Genomic DNA, 20,933 nt, shown 5'->3' on the forward strand with positions numbered 1-20,933 from the left:
TGCAAGGAAGGAGCAGAGTCAGAACGTGATAGACAAATTGCATATCCAAGACTGCTCAAAGAATGAGCGAAGCACTACCTTTTTACATACGTATGGTTATCAATACACAAAGGTCCACATGATGTCTTTGGCTTTATCCCCCCATGACGTCTTTAGATCGGCCTCGGCATGCTATGATAACAAAGGAATTGCACGTTCAGACAGTAAGATACAAATTCCCCAGTTTCATGGCTATCAGGAGACATGCCACGTTTGTGTGTACGATTAAACAGAGACAGTTCAATGAGAAGTCTGACTATAACAGTGAAACAGTCAGTTAAGAGCAAATATGTTTTTCTTCCAGCAAACATCAACATTTGTTTGTATAAATAGAGCTGTTTACTGTATGTATACTGTTTGTGTACTGTACACTACGTGTACCAGACTTTAATAATATCCTTTACATGTTGCTCTGCCGATACGATCTCTTAATGTCAAGCCTGTGCAGTGAAATGTTAATCCTGCCCTCCGGAAATCTCTTTTAACCCAAAATAAATCAATATCAGCCTTTGATCACTACACACTGAAGAGCTCAAACAGACTTTGATAAGAGTGTCTTGATCAAGACTAATTGCGCCAAGAGCAAAAGCTCACTCCCCCCCCCTTCTTCTTCGTCTTCTTCTTCTTCTTCTTCTTCTTCTTCTTCTTCTTCTTCTTCTTCTTCTTCTTCTTCTCCTTCTCCTTCTCCTTCTCCTTCTTCTTCTTCTTCTTCTTCTCCTTCTCCTTCTTCTTCTTCTTCTTCTTCTTCTTCTTCTTCTTCTTCTTCTCCTTCTCCTTCTTCTTCTTCTTCTTCTTCTTCGTCTTCTTCTTCTTCTCCTTCTTCTCCTTCTTCTTCTTCTTCTTCTCCTTCCTCCCCGGGTTGAAAGACAGGAACGCACCTCAAAGTCTAATCTTTTGTCTCTACATTTGTTTGTGTTTGCGCGGCTGACAAAGAAAGAAACACGGCTCTGGTGGCAGAGCGAGCTGTGGCTGCCAGGAGCTGCTGGAGCCACTTGATACTCATGATGCTAAATTATCCCCTCAGGTGGGACCCTGTACCAGCCGGTTGCCATGGTGACATCGCAAGGGCAAGTGTTAACGCAGGCGCTGCCGCCGGGAACCATCCAGATCCAGAACTCCCAGGTAAAGCCGGCTGAGCGACGACGCTCTGGCCGACGCGCTCGCTCCCTCCCTGTGCCCTCGCAGCAACTCTCCATCTGTTATCTCGAAGAGGAGCTCCGAGACCCCCGGGCGCCTTTTCAATGTCTCTGTCTGAACACAGACCCCCCCCGCTGACGCACCAAAGGGAAATAGTTCAAACCCGTGATGTTTCGGGCCCTTAAATGATGCGGTCAGGTTTGACTGTGTGAAGGTCGTGTAAGGACATGCACTACTATCTGCACGGGAGATTACAGATATTTCATGATGCGATACAGGATTTGAAACTCAGAAAGCTAAAACACATTTTCACTCATACGTCGTCAACCTTTTATACATTATTGTTGTTGCTGTATGCTCAGGCAGTGATGGAATCATGACACCCCAGTGGCACATTTCCGCCCCTTTTACAGTATGTGACCGGCGTAGAAGTGAATATATAATAAATATAATTATCTAGGATTTGGACAATTCATATGCTCTCCTGAAAGCCACCTGACTCCAGTCAGACAAAAGTCATTTGAACTCTTATTGAAACACGGTCCATTCAAATTCACGCGAGCAAAATAGATAAATCAAAACCGTCTTGTTGTTCCAACAATTACCAACTCCTGTTTGGTCGGAATAAAGTCTCCACCTAAAGAGTTGGATGTGAAAGAAACATGTGTTATACAGTATGTGCAGCTTAAAGATGGACTCCATTCAGAGAAACGGTCTTTTTACCTCATTCAAACTCGAACACAAAAACAAAACAAATTGTCTTCCCACTGTTTCAACAATCATCAACTCTGGTTTGAGAGTTTGAATGAGAAACTGCATCAATAAGAGTCGTGAAATAGATTAGAATTCCGACCTACAGACAGGATTCAGTCTGAATTAAAGAATGCGATTCTATAATGATATTTCAAACATGTGCACGAGTCAGCGAGCCTAATAGCTGAGTGAATCCAAGGCCCAGTGGTGCGGCCGGTCTTCTGGACTCGCGGCCTCGACGCTCCTCGCAGATCGAACCAGAAAGCGGGAGTTCAGACGGGGATCCGAGTGCAGCGGCAGCGGCCGGCAGGCGGCTCGGTGTCAGGCAGGTACCTCTGTGCTTGACAGTCAAGAGGGTGGCTCGTGAATAGTCCCGGCCCAGCTGAGGCGGAGGGTACACGCGGGCGGGGAATTGAACACAGCCCCGTTGCTACTTTGCCGACAAGCCCGGAGTAATCACACTCTCGAGCTCGGTGCCGCCAATTAATTCAACCTTGCTTTCCACCGCAACACGCGCACTCCCAAGGCTGGGGGGGGGGTGGAGGGGTGGAGGAACGGGGAGGAGGAGGAGGGCATCCACGTGACACCCAGCTGCAACTGTAATGACTGTTGGTTCGTGTAGGGAGTATGAGGGGATGCTAGTGTGTGTGTGTGTGTGTGTGTGTTTATCGGTCTGTTGTGGGTTAAGGGGGCTGCATATAGGTTTGTGTGTTATTTATCTCCAAGACAGCAGGGATTCTTTCCACCACTACGCGCTGCATTAAATTAATCAATTTTATATTCTTTAGAAGACCTGCATTTTTTATGTATTCATGCTTCTTGTCCTCTGTGCTTATGCATATGAATTTTCCATGCAGTATGCTCCCCTCTGAAGTGTTTTAGCCTCCACAAATGGGTACCTCATTCAAAGAAATCATCCAAAAAAAAAAAAACAACTCAGTCGCCGGTGCTGCATGGTACAATTATAATGTTGGATTCAAAAGTTATGTCACACATTATAATGTTACATTGTACAACTATGCAGGCAGTAAGTGGGATGTGACGTGGCGCATGTGTATAGAAATAGTGTCAGAGAAGAATGAAGGCCCATTGTGTTTCATATTATCTGCCTCAGAGCACACACACACACACACACACACACATTCATCCCCACAATGAAATGAACAAACGCATACTGTTCTATAGTTAACTCATCCAGACGCACACATGCATTTGTTTTGTCACGTAGGAGGATGTTGCGTCATCTTGTGTTCTTCCTCTCTGGCTCTGGGCCCGATGTCAACCATAAGCAGGACCATAACGAGGACATGTCTCACCCGAACCCTTCAGTGGTGTACCACGTGGGGAGCAGCATGTTGGCCCCATGCTTAGTCTGGCCATTTTTTTTTATACGTTTTATATTTTAAACAAATCCCGCTAAAAGACCTAAATCAGTGTTGGCTTTGTCCATTTTCCAATACTTTCTGAATTCCCGACCCTGCTTCTTGAACTTCAGCCCTAATACCATTGAATCTCATTGAATACTTTACTGTAATAGCTCAAAAGAAATATTGTTTGATTTTTTAAAGAGACTAAGAGTAATTTCCTGAAACAACTGGCCAACTGTAGATGTGATCAAAAGGTTCTCAAATAGTACAAAAATACATGTTTTGGGAACTATTTCCAGCAGCGGATTAATTCACATTGTGTGCTCCAGTGTGTATTTGTGGCAGCAGGACAGTGTACGAGGGAATTGAGTCAAAATAAACTCGTGTGTGTGTGTGTGTTCGTGTGTGTAAGTGTGTGTGTGTGATGAAGGAACATGTCACCATGATGTGTTTTTAATGGAGCTCTATGGCACAGAGGGAAGACGAGATGAATACTCGTTAGTGGATCCATTTTACTGCTGATTTGGTCCTTCTATGGGATTTGTTGACGACCATTATTTCACCATTTCTTCTCTGTTAATGCCCCGGCCCAACTCAAACCTCATCACCACTCCGAAGTGGGACATCCACACCATTCACTAACTCACCATACCTTTACGTGCGACCACAGACCCAGCGATGACATCACAGTCCTCACAAGGACAGTGGACCACGGAGCCGGTCCTCACAAGTACGGCTCAGCCAGACCACACACATGGACTCACACACGCCCGTATAAGCACAGCAGGCTGTCAAACACTGTCAATACTCCGAGAGCGCCTCGTCCTCCAAACAATAACATCTGAATAATGATTTCTCAGTGAACACAGACAGGCTTAGGTCAACACCGACGAGACGCCAAGACAAACACAGCCACACTTTGTAGCAGCCCTTCAACAATGTGAAGCCCAAACTTGTGCCCAAGCCCGGCCTGATCTGGCTCTTTATGCTCCTCGTCCCGGCTCCGAAAGGACCGACTGACCCCTCTTGTGTTCCCACAGTCAAGGGCGCTGCTTTTTTATATTTTAAGTGCCATTACCCAAATTCAGTTTCCATGGTGACTCTTGAGGAGGTGTTTCTGCCCTTGCCACGGAAAAAGCAGGAAAAAAAAAAAAAACGATAGGTAATTGGTCGTCTCCCTTTGTTTCCGTGGCAACAATAAGTAAGACCTACCATCCGCTTCTTTTTTCTCCTTTTCCTTTCTTCCCTTCCCTTCGCTTCCCCTCCTGTGTTCATTGTGAAGGTAAACCTGGACCTGTCGTCCCTGTTGGACAGCGAAGACAAGAAGTCCAAGAATAAGAGGGGGGTCCTGCCCAAACACGCCACCAACATCATGCGCTCCTGGCTCTTTCAGCATCTCATGGTGAGGCGAGGAGTCTGAGACACGTCGGCCTGTCGGAGGGGGAGAGGTTGTGAGGCGGCAGCTAGAAGCAGAGCAGCGTAGGAGGATGTGAGGGACGTATGATGAAGGGGGAGGTTTATTGAGAATGGAGCATTGCAGTGTTCTCACCTGAGCAGTCAGAGCCAATCAGAGACGTCACATGAATGCTATTAACTCAAGGAAAAGGGCTTCGACAACTCAGATGCCGTGTGTTCCTTCTTTCAGCACCCGTACCCAACAGAAGACGAGAAAAGGCAGATCGCGGGACAAACTAATCTCACGCTTTTACAAGTGAACAACTGGTAAGCTGCTGTGCTGCTGCAGGAACATGAAGTCTGTAAAGTCCTCCTGGACACGGGAGACAGGGAGACACTTTCTGTTATTGGAGGAGAAGCCTATGGAGTCCAGAGTGGAGGATTCACTGTAGCGGCCCAGCACATTGCTTGCACTGTGCTGCCATCTCCTGGTCTTATAGAGCAAGTACACCTCAGACCAAACTGCCTCCCTTCACGCCATGTGTCACTCTTTTAAGTATATTTTTGTTCTCATGGAACTGGATTGGGATTTTTTTTTTAGATATGGAAGCTATTTGATGAAAAGAGGTGCATAATTTGCTACTTTGTGCCTTGAGATTCAACTTTTTTTTAAATCTATAATTGGTTGACATAAAAGATGCTATTTGTTCGATAATATTCTCTAGTTCAAATATGTTACAATTTAAGTTTTTTATTCCCAGTAATTTACGTTTCTCTTGTAAATTCATGTAGCAGTAAATATTGTATTTTATAACAATGAATATTTTAAAATGATGACAGTAATGTAATAGAATTAGTATATTTGGTTCCATATAAGTATATGAGAAAAGAAAACATCCTTCCTGTTCCTGTGCAGGTTCATCAATGCTCGTCGGCGCATCCTGCAGCCCATGCTGGACGCCAGTAACCCGGACCCGGCCCCTAAAGCCAAGAAGATGAAGTCCCAGCACCGTCCCACTCAGCGCTTCTGGCCCGACTCCATCGTGGCCGGAGTTCTGCAGTCGCACCGATCGGGAAACAACTCAGACAGTAAGATAACGCCAACATGTCCCAGGAAGTCAGAAACACAAACACCCCCTTACGTTTTCATTTCAAACTGTGTGTTTGAAATGTCCCCACTAGAGGTCACTGTTGACTTGTGTTTATGTGAGAAGACGCGAAGGCAAAAGTCAAGAACAAAGAGTACAATATTCTTAGTGGGGAAAGAATCTCAGCATTTGTTCTACGGGAATCTTAAATTAGATCTGAGTGTGTGTTCCAAAGCACAGGGGGTCCGACTCTCCAGAGAATAGTTTGATAAAGAAATAGTTTTCAGTCATCAAAGGCCCATTTTAGGTTATAGATTTTAGTCATCGGGCGTGATTCATTATCCGCTATCTCTGCACTGCAGCTGTAGCAGGCAAAGAGTGAGCGAACTTCACTGTCATCGCTGAAGCGGCAGGAAAGGAGGATAATCTTCAGTGTAGGTTTCATTCAGGCAGGGGGAAAACTGGATAGGGTGTGTGGAGTCACACGGATGGAGCCAGGCTTAAGACAATACAGAGGCTGGTGGAGTTCGAAGGTTTACTGAGAGACCAGGATGGATGAGGGGGATGTGGCTGAGGTTGCACAGAAGGAGGGGGAGAGCGGGATCCTGGGGCACAGCAAACAGGACTACAAGGAACAGTTTTTTTTTTTTAAAGCTTGTCTTATAAATGTAGCCACCACAGCAGCTGAGACAGTGATCTGAAGGTGAGTGGGTGGAGAGCCGGGGATGACATGCGGCAGGGATGAGGAGCTGACGAACGAACGACAGGCGAGTGAGCGGAGGGAGGGAACGAGCCCATTACGAGGTAGACTGGGCCCAGGTTGGTGGCAGGACAGGAAGAGATTCACATAATAATATATACATAATAATACATAAATATGCAGAGTTTAGCCAGGCCACGGCATGATGACGCCCTGCTCTGTTCGAGGCAGTAGCAAACTGCATAATTAGAAGTTCAATAGTTTATTCAATGTAAGTACCGCCAAATATTTTTAAAACATTCTGTATTCATAGTTTTTTTTGTATTACTCTTCAGCTTTTAGTGCAGGGAGCTTTTAATGTAGCTAAAGTAGCTACAACTTCAGTGTAGCTAAAGTAGCTCGAGGCCCGGCCACCACCGGTCCAATCAAATGAGGAGGATTTGATGTAACTTCTTGAATCTGTACACAGCTTGAATATTCTATTTCACTGAAGAATAGTCACAGTACAGGAGATACAGGCGCTCTCACGTCTGTTCCACTGGCTCTTGAGGAAACTAAAACCCCCCCTTCCTCTGTTTCAGACCCGCTGAGTATGGACAGCCTCCAGTCGCTGTCCTCGGACTCGGCCACACTGGCCATGCAGCAAGCCATGCTGGGAGCCGACGACTCCATGGACGGCACCGAGGAGGAGGAGGAAGAGGAGGAGGAAGAAGAAGAGGAGGAAGGGATGGAGGAGGAAGAGGAGGAGGAGGAGGACGCAGAGGAGGAAAATGACAGGGGGAGGCTAATGTCCAGCGGGGGAGGAGGAGGAGGCGGAGGAGGAAGGAGAGATCTGCTTATGGAGCACAGGGAGGAACTAGAGTAGTCGACTGGAGGAAAAGACCCTATGACCTTTGACCTCACGTGTCCCCTTAGCACAGCCTCATTCAAACTGGACGAGGACAGCTCTAATGCTAAGTGACTCTTGGGAGCATGTGAGGACATATTAGGTTTTCTCCAAATTCATCAGAGACTCTGATGCAGAGCGACTCAGACACAATGACATCACGATTACAGCGGACGGATGGGACTTTTGATGATGAATATGTGTTGTTTCATTTTACTAGTGAATGTTCTAATGCAGTGAGCTCTCAAAATATTTGGATAGTAGCACATTTTTTTACTCTATAGCTCCTGTTATTTATGGACAGAAATGACACAGGAACTCAGAAGTGGAAGAGATTGCTGACATTTTTAAATTGAGACATATTTTAACCACTTTGCAGAAGCTTTTAGAAAAAAAACACGTTTTGAATGCAGTTTACTGTGAACTTTAAAAAAGGGAACAGTAGAACGAGTAGGTTGGAGTAGTTGCACATGCATAAAAACAGAAAAACAAACAAAAACATAATTTGCACAGTGAGATTTTATGTGTATGTATGTGAACTACTTTTAAAACTGAACATATTCTGTCTAAATACCATGACAACGTAAATTTACAAGTACATTATAAGTACGCTCTACATGTAACTTTGCAGTTTATGTGTCATTTTGCTTCCTAAAATAAGAGTGAAGAGAAATTTAAAACAAGTACTTATGCTGTCCAAATACCCTCAGCAGTGACTGAACGCCGATGTGTCGGCTTCCACTGCAGCGACATCTTTCACGCCTTTTCAACGGTCCATAGGTTCTCAGGTCGCCGTGTTTCTTCCTCGTGAGCGAAACATTTGACTCATCGCTCCAGCAAACCTTTTAGAGCATGATTTTTTAAACAATCTTAGTTCATTCTTTTCCTCTCATGTGCAAAGAAAAAAAGAAAAAAAAAGTAGTAAACTAGTGTATACTGACTACACTTATAGTATGTATATCAGATTTTTCATATGTTTGCATTCTGGTGTTGAAGGTTTGCATATTTATTCTTTTTTCTTTTGCGTGGCCTCAGATGGTAGCTCAAGGAACAACGAGACCACGGCGGTTGCTCCTGATAGACGAAGGTTACGTTATTGTAACCGTAGGTCTGTAAGCAAAGGGTGGAGCCCTCTGCTGGACTGTGGGTAATGCTCTCCAATCACAAGTGTAGCTTGGCAATCAGGACGTGTCCACTAAAATCCATACGGACCCCACAGTACATAAAGCAGCATGTATGCTGGCGGTGTAGGAGCGATGAGGGCCCTTAGTTGAGGGCTCCGCCTGTACTCATAGAACTAAGGTTACAATACAGTCAGATTCATTTTAACTGACAGCCCCAGGATTGCGCGCCCAACATAACATCAACCAAACCACTCTGAACCTGACCGGCTAGAAGGTTCTTGATAACCTAGTCCAACACGGCCTGGAAGTGGGCCCCAGTCAACCCGGGTACCTGAACTGGGTCGAGGCAAGGCCTAATCCTGCAGGGGTCAAAAAGACACACCACATTCATCGGCTCATCGAGGCGCTCGAAGACATGCAGGTGTTGTCGGCACATTGTGATCGGCCTCAGTGGGCAACGGCACGCTCCTGGTTGTTGGTTGGAGAGGAGTAGTACCGGTGGAGTCCAGTAGGTGGCGGACCCATGTTTGCAAACGCTCTGAATAAGGCCGTTGTATCAGCAGGTGGCCATGCACATACTTGACTTCAGCCATCAAGTCCGTCTTAGAGAATTGCTTGTGTATTTTTGGCGTGACCTCGGGGTGAATCCGTCACACAACAGGACTCCACAGACTGTCCCACCCACATCTCCCACAGTCCGGGCCGGGGGACGTTGGGATGCCCAACCGGCAAAGCTCTCTGTCTTTTACTGACACACGTCTTCAAGGAGATAAAGACGACAATTTTGAGGAAAAAGAGGAAGAGAATGGAAACTCAGCGCTGACGTCTCTTTCAATTTTATGTGAAGGATTTTGAAGAAACTGTGAAACTATTTCAGCTCTCTGTTTTGTACTAAAACACACAAACGGATACGCTTGTTTCTAATGTGAAGCTAGAAAAAGAAAAAAACATGTTATATTGAATGTTCTGATTGTTCATTGTGAAGTATGTTGCTCATTAATATTCTTTTCTCAATTGCTTTTTAAAAAAAATGGATCTTCCAGAGCAAGTGACAGACAATAGGGAATATTTCTATTTCATTTATACACTTGGTTGTCATAATCTATTGTGTTTCAATAGGCCAATTTTAATAATTAAAACATGTAAAGGTACTGCTGTTGGCTTTGTGATATGAAAGTTCTGCACATGTTTAGGCTGAGCAAACGCATCCAGGTCCATAGATCACCAAACAGGAGATAAAGCAGTTTGAGGGCATTTAGAGACCAGAAGCAGGAAAAAGAACCGAACAGAAGATAATGAGCAGCGGCATTGTTCCCCGTGCACATACACAACGGGAGCCCGGCTCATGTATGTTCGACATCTCCAAACCCTCGGAGGCCCGGCTCCATTGTGACCTATTTCCAGATTATAGAGTTAGTCTAAATATTGGTTTAGCTTCCCTCATTTTCCTGTCACATGCGCAGTCTCCCTCCCACTGGTTATTGCTCGAGCCTGTGATTTTAGCTCGCTGGAAGACGCCCGCCCAAAAGTTCCCCTCCTCCCAGACAGCAGAGCTCTCTCCTCCACAGGGTTCCAGCTTCTGAAATGTGGATCCCGCTCCTCCCGGAGTAAAATGGCAATCACTCCCGTGGGTGTTAGCTGAGCGAGCCACATCGCGTGGGTGTTTACACGGCTTGTAGCGCTTGTGTATAATGGCATCCGCGCTTTGTTTTCTGCCCCCACTACAAAAGGTCATTCTTTAATTGCAGCATCACTTATTAAATATCTGTCATTGTCTACCTCTGCTGCTTTTCTCCTCCTTCGGACACTTTTTCGGGGGCAAGAGGAACTTGAATTGCAGCGGCCATGTTGGGCTCCACAGTAACGCACCAGCGTACCAGCGGCACCAGGCGATCAGTGCTGACATCTCCACGAGAGAGCAAAAGTCAAAGGTTCTCGTGTGTGGGAGGAAATCATGGTATTTTTGAAAGGGATCTGATAAAACGCTTGCTTGAGAGTACGGGCATCGCAACATTTTTAGAATTATTCCACACAGGACTTCCTGTGCAGCGGGAGGAGAGTAGCCCTGACCTTGCCTGAACACTAATAGCAGAGCAAAGAGGATACAATGTAAATATATTAATATATCCCATATAGCAGTAGAAGGTAGGGGTTTTAATTCATTACAGGGCGGCCGTACATGCAGCAGCACAACTGCTCATGAATCATTTACTCGCACCTCTTTTTCATTAGTCAGGTTGTTGGGGGGGTCAATGTGGTGCACTTCAGACCAGCAGGGTTCAAGGTTCAATGAATACAAGGTTAAATAATGCAGGAATGGTCAGCAACCATACAAATAAAGTCATAAGAATATGCAAAGAAAAAGAATGGGATCGATTATTTTATAGATTTGTTTGGGCCAAATAAACCGAACTTTCACCCAGGAGACCGCTGATTTGTGTCCCACGTGAAATCGAGATAATAATAATAATGATGTAACAACTGTACTTACTTTAAGCCCAACCATAATGTTTCACTCTACTAACTAAGTAGTTTGCTGGGTTTTTGTTGGGTTTTCTTTCAATTTACAACATGAAACTTGAAAAGTGCCACCATAAGCCTTGAGAAAAGACAATAGAGAATGCAGTTTAGTTGTTGGGCGGCAGGGTTGAGTTTAGGTTGAGGTGATGGGTCCTACTGACGAAAAGAGCAGAGAGGAGAAGCTTACACGAGGAAACAGCAAACGCAGGACTACAAATGAAAGCGTTTCCATTTCCTGTGTTCCTGCGTTGTCGTTATTTAAGATGAGCAAACCTTCTGCCCTCCACCATCTGTGCAGCGCATCGTGAAACTGTTGACATTTCACCTTGAGATTACTTATGTTTCCCTCTTGAACCAAGGTTGCATCCAATTCAACTATAAAGGGGACATTTTGTTTACAAGTGCCAAGGCCTGCTGTCGTTAAATGATTGTCTCAACAAGAACATTCTCTTAAATTCAGCACTAGTTTGCTGTTTCATTTTATGGTGCCATAAAGGTATATATATATCTACATATATAATATCTATCACTCAATCACGTCATTCTTTATTTGTATAGAAACATTTTTAGTCATTCACACAATGATATATATAGAGTATAAAAATAATATCCAATCAATCTTGTCACATAACCTCATGTTGTACATTGAATTAACAGTAACACTGCTCTGTTCGTCTAACTGTACGCCATGTTTAACTGACGTCTCTTTAAAATGACGGCTTTGAGGCAAAGGTGTCTCATTTGTTCAACTCCTGTTGCTTTGACTCCTCTGCAAGCATCTCACTGTGAAACGGTAAAGCTTCAGGACAAAAACACAGCAACTCCCAGACCGGACAACGGAGTGGTAGAGACCTGTCAATCACCATAGCCCCGCCCTGAAGCATCCCCTGCTTTATGGACTCTAAATGATCATCATTTACTAAATAATCATCACGCTGTATTAAATAAGAGCAACTAGAGATTGAGACATAAACTCATGTTCACAATTTTTACTGAAGGAATAAATCGAGAGAGAAGTAGAGTCATTTATAGACTTCTATACAACCAGAGGAGTCGCCCCCTGGTGATCAGGAGAGGGAATGCAGTTTTAACACATAAAGCGTAGACTTCTATACAACCAGAGTAGTCCCTCCCTGCTAGTCAGTAAAGACAATGCAGTGCCAGCACATGAAGCATGGACTTCTATACAACCAGAGGAGTCGCCTCTTGGTGGTCAGGGGAGAGAATGCAGCTTTAACAAATGAAGCATGAACTTCTATACAACCAGAGAAGTCACCCCCTGGTGGCCAGAAGAGAGAATGTAGCTTTAACACATAAAGCATAGAGTTCTATACAACCAGAGGAGTTGTCCCCGGTTGGTCAGTAGAGACAATGCAGCACCAACACATGAAGCATAGACTTCTATACAACCCCGTGATGATTGTGGATTTTTTTTACCTCATGACATGAGACATTCTAATCCGATTTTTTTTAAATGCATGATGACAACGATCCTACTCTGCTTTTATTCATAGAGCCTCTGTTCTCAAACAGATTTGAACCTTTTACTTTAAAAAAAAAAAAAAAAAAAAGCGCTGCTGATCTTTTAAACCCTTCTGTTGTTTTGCTTTGTGTGATTCAACACACCACGTGAAACACTGAACTACACTGTGGCTCTCCTTAATTTACAGCACAAATTACCTTACAGAAAAACTGCTCCCATGCAGGGACGAGCCAAATGCTTGTTTGTTAATTTGATTACCAGTTCTCCAGTCCTGTCAGCTCCGTTTAATCAAATACATTTTTTTACACACTGAACACATACACTGCAGTGAACAGCAACATGATCATCCCAGTTGTATGGTACAGTATCTCAGCCAGGAGTCGCCCTGAGGCTGTAAAGCAGTAAAAATAGTCTCAGAATGACAGAGGCTGAAAAAGCCACAGGCGATGGTTCACTTGTTTGAAGTGGGCCACAGCCACTGTGCTTCACAGCAGGGCTAGACCAGAGAAACACACACACACACACACACACACACACACACACACACACACACACACACACACTGCATTGCCCAATGTGACTGGAGTGCTGGAGGTCTGCTAGAGTCCGTGCCATCTGTGCGCCTACATGCTCCCAGATGTCCTCCCTATAATTAGAGCCAGAACCGGGCTCGGGCCGGGTCCAGCCCAGATCCAACCTCTCATTTACAGAGGCCCTCCCTGAATACTTAAGACGCTTTCCAACACCGTGCCGGCCTTTAGAGGAACATTTTGGCTCTGCAAACATATTTTCGAAATCACCAAAGAAAGCTGGAAGACTTACGGTAAGATGGCTTTCGCTTCCTTGGAATAATGTTAATAGCCTTTCTGATTGAAAAAGTACTCTCGATGTATCTTTAAATTTATAGTTATTTCTCTTTTATTATATAAAGAGAAATAGAAGGAGGGGCATGTGACTAAGGTCATGAGTCTGATTTGTATTGAGATCACACAATATTGTCCTTCCTCCTTGACTGTGTCAGGAAATAAAGCGTTTTCTTATCACCGGGCAGGAGTTCAAAATGTCCATCGCCCAGGCGGCCGCCAAGGCCATGCTATCTGATGCCCTGCTGCAGAACAGCCCCGGGTTAAACGGGATCAGCCACCTGGAGCTGGAGCTTCCTCTGGACAAGGTCATCAAGTTTGTGTCCGTCGGCCTTCCGCTGTTGTTGGTGACCATGGCCTTCGCCCGCGAAATCTCCTTGGGTGAGCAGCTCGCTGTGTCTACCGGTCTGTGAGGCCATTTCTTCTCTTTGAATCACGCCGCGATGCGGCGTCCTGCGCTAACTAAACGTGTACTGTTTGTCCTTGAGTTCCTTATATTTTACTTGTTTGTAGTTAAACTTCTGATGAGGGAGGGATACCATACTTAGACCACGGCCCATGGTATTTAATTCAACTCAAACACAATGGTGTGTACTGAAGAAACCAAAGCTGAGTTAGAAGTCCTGAAACATGGCAAGCGAGCCGTCTGTGCTTTTCACTCAGGAACATCTTCTCAATCCTCGCTCCTCCCTCCTCCTTCTTGAGGATGTATCAGCCATCTTGAGGATGTATCCTTAAGGAGGAAGCAACAACAACTAGAGTTGTAGTTACACAGCATTTTCCTTGACAGAATAAAGCGAGAGGGAGAAAACACTCAAACAACTACTTCACATTCATGGAAGACAAACTGACTGAACAAAAACAAGCTTCTTAGTGGACGCACATTGACGGTGGGCAAGTGTCCAGTAGGATTATGTTTTGCAGCCCCTGAAGCGACGCTCTCGCTCAATACTGGACCAGTTTCAGAAATTGTTTTCCTCATTAGTCACTTGGACACTAAACATGAGAGATTTTGTCCATGTTGAAAAACACCACGTCACCCTTGAAGCGCTTCTCAGCATAATACATAATACCACGCAGCCATTTGTGACAACACAACATTCCTGAAAACACCAAATCACAATTGCCTCGGACTCCATTCATCCGGTCCAGACCACAGGGAATGACATGTTCTTAAAACAGCAGGGCGGTTCTTCACATGTAACATGCCAACAGGCTGTCCGTCTACATGGGTCATTTAAGGAACACAAAAAGCGCAGCTGACAATCCAAAGTATACGTGGCAACACTGCAGTACAAGTCTATTGTTGAGAAGGCTGACTCCCTTGACTTTGTACTAAACGTTGTCTCTGCAGCGCTGGTCTGCAATCAGCCGGATGCTTCTGATGCTAATTGCCATGACTGAGAGCAGCGTTCACTAACGCTGGCACGCTGTAATTACAAGGCAAAGTTCTTGTGTGGCAGCTCCCCTCTATTTCAGTCAAATGAGAGGATATGTTGATTAACAAGGGACTTGGGGGGATGAGGGGGGTCGTGGAACATGATGTGGTGGCGGGGTGCGCGGCTCTACTGATGGATCTTGGCTGCCTATCGGCTGGCTTTCCCCTCATAACGGCGCTTGATTGCGCTGCTGTCTGGTTTACTTGCACCTGGACTCTCAGCCAAGAAAGCTCGCACAAAGCACAAAATGTGGCGACGATCTGCCAATGTTAATTGGGGAGTGGGAGTCGGAGATAGGAGCAGTGGCATACATGTAGGTTGCCTCACTTTGCCAAATGGCTCACAGGGAGCGGGATATTCAACAAGATTTCATGAGAAGGCATCTGCTGTCGTTTGTTTTTTTATTTCGGGTGAGTTGTCAATGCTTGCGCCCCCCCACACACACACACACACACACACACACACACACACACACACAAACATACACACCAGCAAAGTGGAGAAAACGGATTTCCACAGTCAGCTGCATTACAACGCACAGATAGCATCAGAATCACTCACAGAGCGATGCAGCTTCATGTTCAGCAGAATACAACATTAAATTAAGATCATCGGATCAATAAGTAACAACAAGCACAACTTTCTAACGGATCTGTTTCATGTTTGTACCATGTTTTGCACCATTCGGAGCAGATTACATGAATTGCGCCGCCGTGATGCCTTCAGGGGTTTGTGAGGCTCCCGAGGAAAGAGAATGTGACAGACAGCTTTACAAAACCTTTTTAGAAATGACACCCTGTAACATCATTTCATTACGTGGCTGCCAGTAATGGATGGTGATGAACCAACCACTGCTGCGACCATCTGTCCTCACCAGCTTCACTATGTTGGCCTTCCATAAAATCCACTTTTAATAGGGTTTCATTATGTCCTTACAAGCTGGCCCAGAATAAAATATGTTATGAGTAAAGGTGAATTGTGAGGCGTTTATGACTGGTGTTGCTGTAACATATTGCTCTTACATGAAATATGTGAAAGAAAATACATGTTACACGGCTAATCATATGAAATAATTAGTTTGAATTGAGTGTGAGTCTGGAAATACAAACTGCAACCTCGCCTGTCTTCTTTGTCTCGGGCCAAAATGAATATCCTCCATTAAAAGCTCAGCTGCCAGAATTATATTTTCGGTGTCCCCATCAATATGTTTGAATCCGGCTGATTAATTGCACATATGCATACACACGCTGTAGTATATCTGGGCCGTGTAACGGTTGCCTGTAATGAGGTGTACCAGCAGGATAAATCACATCCTGACAATAAATTACTTGCAGTATGTTTCTACTTTCAGAACGCTGGGCAGATGTGGTGTTGTAGAAAAAAATAGTAGCTCTCTGTTTTTCTTCCAAGGCTCTGCATTAGGTCGGACACACCCTTGGTGTGTTCCCTCCCGAGCTCTCTGCTTCAGGGTGGAGCACCCTTGGGAAATGACAGATGGGTGCTGGAGCATGGATTCAAGTGGTTGGACTACATGTCGTTATATCAAGGTGAACTAAATATAAGGTGGAGGAGGCCAAATTTGGAAGGGAGTCGCCCAGGGTTTTAAATACCGGGTTGCCATTTGGAAACACATGATTTCTCCAGTGAAATGATGTTCCACGGAAAAGAAAATGCAGAAGCTTACATGTACATGCCTGGTAGTGGACGCCCAGCACTGTGTGTGTACTACTTGTACAGCTAACTTTGTGAAGAACAGATGAGTGAGGACATTTTTGGCCAATGCATCACAGTTCACTGATGCTTTTATCCAAAGCAACTTCAATTTTTGCTCTATTCACCGTAGACAGTAACAGGGAGCAATTCAGGGTTAAGTGTCTTGCTCAAGGACACAACGACAGGGACTAGCAGAGCCAGGGCTCAAACCACCGAGCCTCTGATTGAAAGACGGGCATGCTAACCACTGAGCCACAGTCGCCTCATTGAGCCCTGACTTTGGGACAGACCTAGAAAGGCCTGTTTGAGGATTCAGACATTTTATGTGTAATGCAGTGGTTCTCAAACCTTCTTTGGTCACGTCCCACTTTGGAGGAAGAAAAATGTTCATGTCCAACCAAAATTGTAACAAAATAGTACGTGCTGAATTTTGATTAAAACACCTTTGTGTGACTACTCCATCTGTGCTTTTTCAAATAACAGAATAAAGAAGAATGCAATCACTTTCAGGTAAACCAGATCGCTCCATCAGAAATAAAAAAGAAAAGAAAGTGCAATCACTTTGTTGTAACGATGCAAAAACGGATCTCTCTGTGAAAGTAATATTTCACAAATAATTATTTGTATTATTATGATTGTGGCTGCAATTAACATGTTTTGCACCGAATATCTTTACAAGATAATAACAACAATGTGCAACCTGTGAGCAATTCAACAAAACAAGTTAAAATATTTGGCAATGAAGAGTTTCACTGAGTTTTACATTGCATATCTTTTCAAAATAACAAAAACACATATGTGTGAGCCAGAACGTTGGATCAGTAGTGGCTTCAGTGAGCCTGCTACAAATCTTTTCAAAACAGGGTTGCAGGCCGCTCTCAATCAATGCTCAATGTTGCGCTTAGATCGGTATTCTGAAAGCAGAAAAGATGATCTCATGGAGATCTCACGGATATTGTCATTTGGCAAAACGCCAAGAATCGGTGAGTTGCTAAGATCCTCGTCGCGCAAGCGTAACTGTTAAACGGTGTGACATAAACATTTTAACCAAACTCCAGGCATTTCGCCATGTATTTAATAATGACTTAGTTTTATGTCTGTGTACTTTGTACTTTTGCAATATACGAAATAAAGAAATTCCCCCGCACTCTGCGCCCCACTAAAGTAAAAAGCCACAAAGATAAAATATACCAATGACAGAAGCACCAACTTAAAGTAAGTTTTGTTGTCGTAGCCTTTGAACCAATCCCCAAAGTTTGAGAACCACTGGTGTAAGGGAATAGGAAATGCATGACAGCAATGTGTCCTCACAAGGATATAAGTACTAAATTGTGTGTGTCTGTGTGTGTAGGTGTGTGTGTGAGTGTGTGTGTGTGCGTGTGTGTGTCTGAGTGTGTGGAATCAAGCGCTTAGCAGCTGCTTACAGGCAATTTGATAAAGCAGAAAGTAATTCCCCATATTAGCAGATAATGTTACAAATCAACATTTGTTTATTCTGCAGGGCCTCAGATCAGCTGTTTCCCTCCCAGCAATTTCACCATGAAGCAGGCCAGCTATGTCGACACATACTGCTGGGACTCTCTCATGCACCATGAGTTTGACAGCAATGGGAACTTTGAGGAGCGCTCGCTCTGGGTACACAAAGTAAGTTGAGAGTCTGATCAAACTTGCTCCACTTGTTATTTTTCCACTGAGAGTGGCTGGCTGACGAAGTTAAACTGCTGAAACCTTCGTTCTCTTCGGTGTAACTTGCAAAACCCCAGTTAAAAGATGTCAGTGTGCCACATTTAATGAGAAGCAGAGTACATGCTTTGTTGCTCAAACCGTTTGCAAAGTATTCAGACTTTTTTGGGTTGTAAAGTCGATGTTGATTTGACTCGTCTGCTTGATTCAACTCTTTTCTCTCGCTGTCCATCCAGATGTTCCCCTACTCTCTTCTGGCCATGGCCGTGTTGATGTACCTGCCGGCTCTCATCTGGCGCCAGCTTGTCATGCCCACGCTGGGCTCAGACCTGCTCTTCATAATTGACGAACTGGACAAGTCGTACAACCGCTCGATCCGAATGGCCCAGAGCATTCTGGACATGCGCCAGAGCACCAAGAACCCTCTCACATTTCAGGCCGAACTGCAAAGGTAAGAGACCGACGACTGCTGGCTTGTAGCATGAATATTCATTGCTGTTCATGTATTTTTTAAAGAAAATGCTTCCGGGTCCATGTTTTCAGTAACCTGATCTTAGATTTCCCGCCCAAACTAGAATATGCCTTGTTAAATTAAACTGGATTCCGATAGGAATCCGAGGAATTGGGTCATCGCAGTAGCAAATAAAACTATCTGCCAGTGAGAAATATTGCTCAAAGGTTATTCTGAAGTGATCTTGTTGGCAGCTCAAAGTTGCCAAAAGTAGAGGATTGGGGTTGGGTAGAGACGCTCCCAGCTGGGATTGATGAACATCAAGGAGAACTTGGTGCTGACTTTCTTTTTCCTTGTTCAATTGCAGGGCCAAGAAGAAGCGCTACTTCGAGTACCCTCTTCTGGAACGATACTTGCAGTGCAAGCAAAACTCCTATTTCCTGGTCAGCATGCTTTTCCTGCGGGGCTTCCTCCTCCTTACCTTCATGACAGCCGCCTGTCTCTACCTGGCCTACTTCCACCTGTCCGCCTTCCTGCAGGACGAGTTCAGCTGCTTTGTCCGCACGGGCATGCTGCGTGATCAGAACTGGGTTCCTGAACTGGTTCAGTGCAAAATGATTGGCCAGTTGGTTTTTCAGGTGATAAGCGTGGCCAACGGTGCCATCTACGTCCTGCTGGCTCCTATCGTCCTCTTCAGCCTGATTCGGCTCTTCGTTTGGGACACCACCTTCTTCTCCGTGTACGAGGTCCTCCCGGCCCTCGACCTCCTCAACCGCCGCAGACTCGGCTGCCCGTTGAACGACCTCAACGTCCTCCTGCTCTTTTTGCGCGCCAACGTCGGTCACCTGATGTCCTACGGGAAGGTGAGGGCGCTGTGCTCGCTGGCGCCGCCACAGGTGGGCAGCGCCACCGCGGGGCAGGGATTGAGCGCGATGCTCTCGCAGGAGGAGATGGAAGAGCGTGAGGAGGCTGCGATGGAGCTGGCAGAGGAGGTGGAGGAGGCCAAGGAGGAAGGGAAGCTCAATCTCGTGGACATCATGACTATTCTGGGAGCGGCGCAGGGAAGAGTTGTGAACTGCAGCGAGAAGAGGCCTCTGGTGGAGGAGAATATGAGCCTCGGTACCGTAACACTTATCTACTCACTCAAACGCATTCTGCTCGTGGCTATTTTTGCCTTCATAATCTGGGATGTACAGAAAATTATTAAGTGACCTCCAGACTACATATACAGGCTCTGAAAAATAAATAGCAAGTGCTTTATATTTAAGATAGCATAAGCAGTTCTCTGTGAACAGACACTGAATACACAATGAGGTCGTATGTGTGTGTACCGGAGAAAGCAGTTTGAGAAACATTTGCAACTGTAAGCAAATTCAAGTAAATACAAACATAGTTAAGTCTTAGTTCTCTCTTCGTGGTCTGTAACTGTGTTGCCTCTGCTCTTTCTTCTTTTTAATGCCAGACTGAACTGCCTATATTTCTAAAAGAGTGTTTGAAAAGCACGATGTAGAGGAGATAGATCTGTGGTACTTCCTAGCCCTAACTGCCCTCTCTGTCTCTTCACAGAGCCAAACCACCAGGGGTACCATGAGTTGAAGGAGACTGCACCATTTAGTCATTACTAGGCCTCCTATGGACTGAATCAATGTGATAACAATGGGGGCGGGGCGGGACACGCTCTACAGTAGATTTTCAAGAGTACTGTATCCACAAAGGCTGTGGACATCAATGAAGTTTCTGTGGTCTGAAGACCAACACAGAAAACTCTTTTAGAATTACAGGGCAAATTGTTCTGGCTAGAAATGTCAATGGATTTCGATGTGTTAGTTTCTAGCATGAAGCTGCCGCAGACTTTCTGTCTCTCACTTTGGTGTGTTTTTTTGAGGGGGGCAGTGACAGCGAGCATGTAAATGTAAATGACATTTGCTGTTATTATGGTGAGAGAACACCATGCATTAGTATGAGCAAAGTATTATTATACCATGTACCAAATATATTTATCATAATGTGAGACGTTAAATGTTTTTCTGCCTCTCACTTACAGACGTACGTGTTTACGTACGTCTGTAATTGAGAGGCAAAAAAACCCTTTCAGTAGCAACTTGTCTGTAATGTACTGTTCATAAACTTAGAACATTGTTGTACTCATTTCCTTTTTGCTTCTTTATACTGTTATTTACGTCATGAGCAAATAAAGTTTTATCCGTCTGTGAATTATCAGAGTGTCAAATGTATAATTATATTTGTTAAGTAGGAGCAGTCTACCCGTGCCATACTTCAGAAAGTCAAACT

The 20,933-nt window shown here is 44.8% G+C and overlaps 2 protein-coding genes across 2 annotated transcripts in view; both read left to right on the top strand.

The window, feature by feature from the left end:
* The window catches only part of pknox2 (pbx/knotted 1 homeobox 2), a 93,118-nt gene extending 83,036 nt beyond the window's left edge, over positions 1-10,082 (top strand). The window contains exons 8-12 of the mRNA XM_068600897.1: positions 1,064-1,161; positions 4,579-4,698; positions 4,942-5,018; positions 5,608-5,780; positions 7,061-10,082. Of these exons, the coding sequence (XP_068456998.1) occupies positions 1,064-1,161; positions 4,579-4,698; positions 4,942-5,018; positions 5,608-5,780; positions 7,061-7,344 (752 nt within the window). The 3' untranslated portion in view covers positions 7,345-10,082. The remainder of the gene's footprint in view (positions 1-1,063; positions 1,162-4,578; positions 4,699-4,941; positions 5,019-5,607; positions 5,781-7,060) is intronic.
* A 3,470-nt stretch (positions 10,083-13,552) lies between these two features.
* Positions 13,553-19,852, top strand: LOC137802778 (pannexin-3-like). Its single transcript, XM_068600898.1, has 4 exons — positions 13,553-13,736; positions 18,009-18,151; positions 18,427-18,641; positions 19,009-19,852. Exons 1-4 carry the CDS (start codon positions 13,553-13,555, stop codon positions 19,850-19,852), a joined length of 1,386 nt encoding a protein of 461 aa, XP_068456999.1.
* Positions 19,853-20,933: the final 1,081 nt, after the last annotated feature.

The sequence above is a fragment of the Clinocottus analis genome, unplaced genomic scaffold (genome assembly GCF_023055335.1).
Source record: "Clinocottus analis isolate CAN_PGR_092001 unplaced genomic scaffold, fCliAna1.0.p SCAF_5, whole genome shotgun sequence".
In the NCBI taxonomy this organism is placed as follows: Eukaryota; Metazoa; Chordata; class Actinopteri; order Perciformes; family Cottidae; genus Clinocottus; species Clinocottus analis.

What these genes read in the sequence shown, in the direction of transcription:
- LOC137802778 (XM_068600898.1), top strand. Translation starts at nt 13,553, where the DNA reads ATGTCCATCGCCCAGGCGGCCGCCAAGGCCATGCTATCTGATGCCCTG. An exon ending in GCTCGCTCTGGGTACACAAA is followed by an intron (nt 18,152 to 18,426) that starts GTAAGTTGAGAG and finishes CTGTCCATCCAG; the next exon opens with ATGTTCCCCTACTCTCTTCT. An exon ending in TTTCAGGCCGAACTGCAAAG is followed by an intron (nt 18,642 to 19,008) that starts GTAAGAGACCGA and finishes GTTCAATTGCAG; the next exon opens with GGCCAAGAAGAAGCGCTACT.